Genomic DNA, 8008 nt, shown 5'->3' with positions numbered 1-8008 from the left:
AGGCTGGAGGACTCACCTACCTGGTTTCCCCAGGATCGAGGGGATACGGGAATTTTAATTTTAAAACTATCTAGTTTTAATTTTAAAACTAACTAGGGGTTACTTGGTACTCAGAACTTTCAGTGCTAAAACCAGGATGAGTTGGTCATTCTCAAGATCAGCACTGAATTTGATGGAGGGAAAAGTCGCCTACATCTGAATTCCATAGCCAGGGTCACTCACAGAACAAGATTGGAGATAGGAGGAGGATGTTTCCAGCTGTTTCTCATGGGCTGTTAGACCCTGATGGACAGGGTCTGCAGCTGGGCAAGAAACAAGATTTTACTCTTCACACTGCAATGATCAGACCAAAAGGAATTTAATTAAACCTTATAAATGATGGATCATAAATCAGAATGTCAATTAAAAACGTTCCTGTTCATTGCCAAGGGCAGTCCCTTCCTTGCTTAAATACCCAAGAGGGAATGGAAAGCTAGTGGTAGGGGTGGGCATTAAGGTTTGGGGGTCAGTGGGTTGTATGTTGCATTTTAATGGACTCTTTCACAGAGTGCCCCCTCCCAGGGAGCTCTGGAATGCTTGCCTGGCGGAGACCAGGGAGAAGGCTCTACAGACTGACTCACCAACCAACTCTGCCCACAGTCCAGTGCTCCCTACCCACTCTGCCTCGTCTTGGTACTTTCCAAAGTTATGATCCCTAAGTTTCACATTCCTCAGCACCACTCTTCTGAGTTCTGTGCTTTCTGCTACTAAGTCTGTTTCAAGCATGTTCAAGGGTCCCAGGATCACATCATGCTGAGCGTTCTGGGAACATTACCTTTAAATGTCTCATTTCCTCTCGTTTTAATATAAGGTGGTTCCTGTCCCTGGCTTGAGCTGTCTGCTTTCTTGCCAGCTTTTCCACAGCAGCCCTTGTCTCTCACGGGTACAGTTACTTCTGTGGTTTCAGTCTCTCCCGGCCACAGGGATTTTTCACCACCAGCACCACCTGCTGCCTTGACTCCCAGAGGCCTCCCTCACTCCCCACCTGGCCTCCTCACTGCCCTCTAGTTGACACACTTTGGGGTTTGCTGCTGGCCAAGAACAGGGAGGGGCTACTCTGGTGTGGGGGGGATGGGTGTTCTGGAAATAGCCTTGGGGGAGGGGCCTGGCTCTGAAGCTGGCACTGAGGTGTCTGTACTTGTCATTAGCAGACAGAAAAAGGAGCCATCTCTGTAGGTCCAGTTCTCTCTGCAGGGAGGCCCAGCTGCCCAGGAAGCCACCCTCCGAGGCTGGAGACTAGAGTATTAGACACACACAGCTTTTAATCTGGATTCTTGGGGTGCTTCCTCCCACCTGGGGCTCCACTCTCTTATAAATGGGTTCTAAGGCCCTGACATGGTTTGTGCCACTTACACACAGCATTCTCACCACATCTGGCACCTCATGATCTCCCACTCAGCACCAGCCATTTGTGTAGATGTCCCAGGGTTAAAGGTTGGTGATCAAGGGCAGGGGCGGTAAAGGGAGAGCAGCAAGGCAAGCTGCCCAGTGGCCTGGGGGTGGGAGGGGGAGCCAAGAAGGGACCAGGCACACACTGGTTTGCTCTGAAGTCACCATCTTCCTGACTGGAGAACTGTTAGCTGCTTAACACCCACAGCCTCCTTCAGACCCTGGCAACTGCAAGTGACAGACTCGTGCTTTGGCTGTGGTGGTGATAGGTGGCCTTCCTGCCACCTATCAGGCAGTCTGCTCACTGCCCAGCAGTCCTGCAAGGGTCCCCTTTGTTTCTAAGGGTCCGACCTGGTTGTTGTTCACTGGTCACAGCCAGTGCTTTATTTTGGATAAATAGGTTCATGGAAGGAAAAGTGTATCATCCCCAGGTCAGTAATAAGCAAGTGCACTTTCTAACATTAAAGAGGAAAAAAATCTCAATTTGCTCCAAGGTCGTGGGTACTCTTCCACTCTCTAGGGGAGTCACGGGAACCTTTTTGGGCTGTGTTTCACCTTCATGCTGAGCCAGCCCCAAGCCTTTTGACCCCCTGGGTCTAATCTCTGGCTTTGGCCCCAGATATCCTGGGGTAGTAAGGGAAAGAAGGGATACACGGGTTCACAGTTACCCTGACCTGGGTGACAGGGATTCTTTGCAGGTGAACCTGAAGCCAGTTTGGGCTGACAGCCTCCTCCCAGGGCCGTGCCTGCCCTGTGTGCATAGGTGATCAAAGCCCTCTCATGTTCTGACAACCCTGGGTCCATTCAATGGCTCTACAGACCTCAACTGGGATGTCTCCACACCAGCCCTATAAGAGATCACAAAAGGCAAGATGTGCAATGGTTAGGAACACAGATGCCCAATCGAACCAGGCTTTGTCATTTACTAGCTGGGGGACTTGCAAATAACCGCTCTCATTTATAAAACGGGATCAATACTTTCTTTTGCTTCAGAGAGTCGTGATGTGCTTAGCAGTGTACATGCACATGGCATCTAATGCTATTGTACACTCCTCACCTTTGGGTTGTAGGAGGGCCTAAGAGGGGCCCCGGACAATCTGCCAGTCCAGGTTCAATCTGCTTTGGCCTTTTGATCCTTTTATGACCGCTCCCTACCTATTTGCTATTTCCTTGCCATCTTCTATCAAAAATGTAAAGCACTGGCCCTTTCAAAAACTGCAGACCAGAGAACAATGTCATGGCACCCTTGGTATAGGCCCACTTTTGGTCCTTTTTTTAGTCTAGACTTCGGATTTGAGCTCTTGATTATCTTGGACTTCAGCTGCCTGGTCACTGGTTTGTCCTGGACTGGCTCAGGGGCACCCCCTATAAGAAGCCTAAAGGCACTGGGGGCCCTTGCTTGGCCAGGGCCTGGGGGCGGGGCTGGGGGTACAGGTCTTCTGTTGTGATGATCAATGCTGATGGAGGAAGTTGGAACTGGTGGAATGTTCTCTTGATACAGGGAAGGGTGGGAGGGATCAAAGGTCACAGTGTCAGACAGAGAGCAAGGTAATATCTAGGATCTTTTTACTCTGGAAAGGAATTTCTCAGGTGGGTTAATCCTACACATATTCTCCTAATCTAGGCAGAAGGAAAAGCTCCGGGAGGCTTTTTCCTCAGAGTATAAGAGGCTACAGAAGACCATCAGAGTGATGGAGAAAGAACACAGGCAACCCCTTCCCCAGTTCTCTAAGTCTTCAAAGAAACCAGTGACTTGATTTATATCCAGTGCTTTATTAAAACATAAATAGCCTCATAAGAGGAGAAGTAAACGTGTCCCCAAGCTAACCAAGAGTACACGGACGTGTGTTCATGAGAAAGATATGTGTGAGGTCCCTGATCTGTGCTCTGAGGGGGTGGTCCGTCAGGCAGGGCCTGGGTCCACCAGTAAGGCAGATGAGGGTCCCAGTCCAGGGGGACTCACTGCTCCTGAGTTCCCCAGGAGATGTAGTCCGGCCGTGTGGCCGCGTGGTACTCGTCAATCAGCTGCTGCACAATCTCCCTGGATGTGTCCAGCTCGTCAAAGTTCTCCTTGAAGATGTCCTCCTTGCGGAACTGCTCCAGGAAGGCCTCCCGCTTCCGCAGCTTGTCGTACTGACGACAGGTCCGCTCGAAAAGCTTGGGGTGTAGAGAAAACGGGTCACTTTGAAGACAATATGGTTCAGAAAGCTAGGGAACCAAGGCTGGGAGATCTCCAGAGTGAAAAACAAGTCAGAAGCAGGGCAGCAGGGATGCAGAGAGGCGAGGGACAAACAGGAAATTGATTGGGGCCAATCAGTGCAAACTGGGAGCCTCACCGAGGAGATGCTGGTGTGGTTGGCCATCATGAGCCCGCTGACCCGATGGGCCGAGGGCAGGTAGGGAGACTTCCTGGACAGGGCCACCTGGATGCTGGCTGGGCCCCAGGGGATGAAGTTGGCCAACTTCCTTTCCCGGATCCTCTGCAGGCTCTTGTGGACCTGGGGTGGGCACACGAGTGGTGGTGGTAGCCTCTCCTCTACCCTGTGGAGTGTGGGGTGGAATGAAGGGGCCTCACCTACCTGGGTGGGGTCCACCTCGCCCTGGATGATGTTGAGGATGGCGATGTAGCAGTGGTTGGTCTGGCGGTCCCGGCCTGTGGACACCATCACGTTCTTGGGCTGTAGCAGCCGCCTCATGACATCCAGGACCGTGGTCTTCCTCACGCTGGCCACCTGAGGGGACCATGGGCCGCAGGAGCCAGGCAGGCACTCAGGACCCAGTGCAGAGTGGAGAAGGCACACATGTCCTCCCTCACACCACGGGGGATAGTCCCTTTGGGCTTCTGCCGTAGGTCTGGGGGCCGTAGCCCTCATCAGCCCAGCAAACTCAGGCCCTTGCCAGGAGCATAAGCAGACCCCACACAGCACAGGCCCCACAGGGAGCCAGGGGCACAGGGAAGAGGCTAGGAGGCCAGGGAGAAAGTCGTACACATGTGCCCCCAGTGCGGAGCCTTGGGAGGCTGCCAGGGCAGCTCCTGGGACAGCAGGGAGAGGGCAGAGGCCAGGTCAGGCCCCCTGGGTTCAGGGGCAGCAAGGGCAGGGCTGCTAGGGGCCACTCTCACCGACTGGTCTGTGGTGAGGGGCGTGTAGCCAGTCATGAGGAAGTGCAGGCGAGGGGTAGGAATGAGCGAGGCGATGAGGCCGATGAGGTCGTTGTTCATGTAGCCGGGATAGCGCAGGGTGGTGGTGCTGGCCGACATGATGGTGGACACCTGGGGACACAGTGCCCTGTCATGGGCTATGCCTGGGGGACCACCCTTCCCCAGATATCACTTGGGCAAGGAGGGCCTCGAGTCCCTAAGAGTGCAGGAGCGGGGCTCACCAGCTGGTTGATCTGGGAGAAGGACGGGTTCTGGATGTGCAGGCGGTCCGTAGCAATCCTGTTCAGGGCTGTGTTGTCCAGCACCACCTGGGGGAACAGAAAAGGTAGCAGATTTGTGGAAACCAAAGGAAGAAAAACTCTGCTGAACCTGGCTCCTTTGAACTTCATGGCCAAAAAGACCCATACAAAAGGGATGTGCACAGGACAGATGCAAGCAAGGTCTAAAAATGGACTTTTTAAATGCATGGAAATGACTGAATCGATAGGGGCTTGGGAGTAAGGAAAGGCAGACTCCAGGTCTCACCACACAGTCTGCATTCTGGGTCAGCCTCTTGAGCGTGAGCAGTGAGTTGTAGGGCTGGACCACCACATCGCTCATCTCGTCCTGGTTGGGAAACACTGAATAGGTCTGCACTAGCTTCTTGGGGTACCTGGGGGTTAGAAGAGGATCAGGGCAACACATGGGAGGCTTGGTAAACATGGGGCCCAAACAAGTGTCAGGACACAGCTAAATCAGGATAGGGGAACTGGAGTGTGATCACAGGTCAACAGAGAAGAGAGTCAACTTTTGGAAATCTGTTACCGTAGCGTAGGAAGCACAGAGAGACCTCTTAGGATTGAGGGTTCTCATTGCATTCATAGTCTGCAATTCCACTGACAGCCTAGATTCTAGGGTCTAGTCCCAAATCCGGGGTTCTCGATGGTTCTACCTTTGCTTTCCTCACCATAGGAGAGAACAGAAAAGTGTGTTCTTGCTCCAGTTAATAGAAAGGCCTCCCTTTCACTTAGGAAACCAAGTCTACCCAGCCCCTCAAAACACAGACTTACCTGTCATTCAACCGTTCTAAGAGGTAGGAGCCCAGGCCGGAACCCGTCCCCCCAGCGATGGAGTGGCACAGCACAAAGCCCTGCTCGGGGAAGTGGCAGTCAGCATCTAGCTCTCTAGTGGCAGAATTTCAAACTAGATTTATCACACAATTTCTTGGACTCCTATCTGTCTGAGCCTTCTTCTCATATCCCTCCCCAACACAGATAGCTTCGGAGGCTCTACCTTGTTCTACAAGGTCTGGTGGCTTCTGTCTAGTGCTTAGGCTGTGTCTGCCCTTTTGAGTGGGAATGAGGTGACCCTGTGCACAGGCATGTGGTGGTAGGTCTGGTATCTGACAGAGCTTCTAAGGGGTGCTGCCAAGCCTTCCTTATGTTAGCTCCCACCAGCATTCCCAAGACACTCACCTCTAGACTGTCACTGCCATCTGCCTCCCGGTCTATGATGTCGAAAATGTCCTCGTGGATCTTCTCTCCCTGTAGACATGGGGAAGGTCAGAGTGGGACAGGACCATGGGACAAGGACTCTGACCTCAGAATAGCCACCTTGATTCTCCTTACTCAAAAGTCCTTTTTGGAGCACAGCTGCCCTGCTTCTCATTTGTATTGAGGCAGTACAGCATAGTGGTGACGAGCATCCATGTGGCCATCTCCAGTTCTGCTAGCTGAGTGACTTTGGGCAGGTTACTTAATTTGTCAATACATGGACTTTCTCCCCTGCATAATGCAGGTAATGAAAAAGACAGGTCCACAGTCCCTTATCTGAAATCCCTGGGGCTAGTTGTTTCAGAACTCAAATATTTCAGAATCTAGGAAGGTTATATGGTACATATAATGTATGTTGAATAAAACACCAGTGGGCATGTGAGGTGTGCTAGTCTAACATGTTCATATTTCCGCCATGAAAGGTACTGAATAATGACAATTGGATAGAAACTATAAAACCGCCTGTTTCCATTGAGACTCGCTTTTGCTTATAACTTTTTAAATGAGTTATAAACTGTCTTTTGGTTTTCTTTTTTTGGGTTTTGGAAACGCAGATAAGAGATGGCAGGCCTGTAGTACCTACCTTTAGGGTTGTTGGGAGGTTTAAATAAGTTAATATGTATAGTTAGTATGGCCTGCACAAAGCAATAGCTATGTAGGCCCTTAAGACTATCACATAGTTGAATTAGAAAACACAACTCCCCTCAGTCATGTCTCTCTCCCTCCAGCACTTTATATCGTTGATCTGGCTTCATCTCTCTGACAAGTCATAGGGCCTGGCCCCAAAATGTGGACTCTGCTAGGGGATAGCAACCTGAGAGAATCCGCTGGCCCAGTTGTTGCCAGCTCCTCCTCCATGCTCAGACAGGTAGATGTTCTCTGGGTTGTAGAGCTTGGCATAGGGGGAGTTGAGGATGGAGTGGATCACCCGCGGCTCCAGGTCCAGCAGCACCGCCCTGGGGATGTAGTGCTCATCGTCTGCCTGTCAGGGGAGTCCAGAGGGCACCCCATCAGCTGGGGCCTGCCCAGTCCTCTGTCCTCCCAGCTCTGGCTCCTGCCTGCCCTTCCCCCTCAAGCCAGCTGCCCAGGCCGCTGCCCATCCTTTAGGGCGCCGGGCCACTGTCGGCCCTGGCCAAGTCGCTGGGGGCACCTGGTAGAAAAAGACGTCCTTGCGGTCAGTGCCCTCGGTGGCGAACTCCTCCACGATGCCCTCGGGGCTGATACCATGCTCGGCGCACAGTTGTTTCCAGAACTCGAACCCAACTGCGGGGGAGGGGCGGAAGGGGAGAAAGAGGATATCTGGGTCTGGGCAGGTTCCAGTTAGCAGCTAGGGGACAGAGCGCCTGGGTCCAAGGATAGGAAGTCATGCTTCGGGAGTCGCCCGAGTCTGAGAAACGGGCTGCATGCTAGTGACTGCGCAGGGGAGGTCCCCTAGAGGTTGGACAACTGGACACTGGTCAGGCGGGTCCCGCCTTTCCGAGTACCACGATTCTGGAAAGGGCAGATGGAATCCAGGCGCCCACAGCAAGATCCCACAGAACCTAAGGCACCTGGCTAGTGGGGGGACCGGAGTTTCGCTCACTCTGATTGCCGCACTGGCCCAACTGTAGGGTGATGATTTCCCTCGGCATCGCTCCTCAGGCACCGGCGTTGCAGCCGCTCGCGCCAGCAAAGTCGCAGCCTTCCAGCCCGCTCGCTGCACGACGCAGGCGCCAAACAAACCGCTCCGCCCGCGAACTTTCTCCGTTCCAATGAGAACTGAGTTCTGGCGAAGGAACTTCCTCGTTCGCTTGGCTTCAGGCCTACCGACGGCGCATGCGCAGCTCCGGGTCCAGCTCGGCGCGCGGGTGCGCGGGACGTACTTAAGCTGCGTCCGCCCTTCTGGGTG

The 8008-nt window shown here is 53.0% G+C and overlaps 1 protein-coding gene across 2 annotated transcripts; it reads right to left on the bottom strand.

Annotated features, from left to right (window-relative positions):
* Window positions 1–200: 200 nt before the first annotated feature.
* TUBG1 (tubulin gamma 1) lies at window positions 201–7994 on the bottom strand. 2 transcript variants are annotated; one of them, XM_054688747.1, is made up of 12 exons: window positions 7703–7994; window positions 7271–7383; window positions 6935–7102; window positions 6043–6111; window positions 5638–5717; window positions 5114–5240; window positions 4810–4896; window positions 4550–4699; window positions 4008–4160; window positions 3765–3926; window positions 3392–3585; window positions 201–2276 (listed from the first exon to the last, which is right to left on the bottom strand). In XM_054688747.1, the coding sequence occupies exons 1-12, from the start codon at window positions 7749–7751 to the stop codon at window positions 2207–2209; spliced, it is 1422 nt and encodes a 473-aa protein (XP_054544722.1). In that variant the 5' UTR covers window positions 7752–7994; the 3' UTR covers window positions 201–2206. The 2 variants fall into 2 exon arrangements, with proteins under 2 accessions (XP_054544722.1, XP_037349915.1); XM_037494018.2 differs by lacking the exon at window positions 201–2276 and having other exon boundaries at window positions 3162–3585; window positions 7703–7992.
* Between the last annotated feature and the right edge of the window lie 14 nt (window positions 7995–8008).

This window comes from Talpa occidentalis, unplaced genomic scaffold (assembly GCF_014898055.3).
Source record: "Talpa occidentalis isolate TD23 unplaced genomic scaffold, MPIMG_talOcc4v2.1 talOcc4.7, whole genome shotgun sequence".
Taxonomy (NCBI): domain Eukaryota; kingdom Metazoa; phylum Chordata; class Mammalia; order Eulipotyphla; family Talpidae; genus Talpa; species Talpa occidentalis.
This window is presented reverse-complemented; position numbering and strand designations above follow the sequence as displayed.

What these genes read in the sequence shown, in the direction of transcription:
- TUBG1 (XM_054688747.1), bottom strand. Translation starts at nt 7,751, where the DNA reads ATGCCGAGGGAAATCATCACCCTACAGTTGGGCCAGTGCGGCAATCAG. An exon ending in GGGCCAGCGGATTCTCTCAG is followed by an intron (nt 6,112 to 6,934) that starts GTTGCTATCCCC and finishes CCATGTCTACAG; the next exon opens with GGAGAGAAGATCCACGAGGA. An exon ending in TTAGAACGGTTGAATGACAG is followed by an intron (nt 5,241 to 5,637) that starts GTAAGTCTGTGT and finishes TCTAACCCCCAG; the next exon opens with GTACCCCAAGAAGCTAGTGC.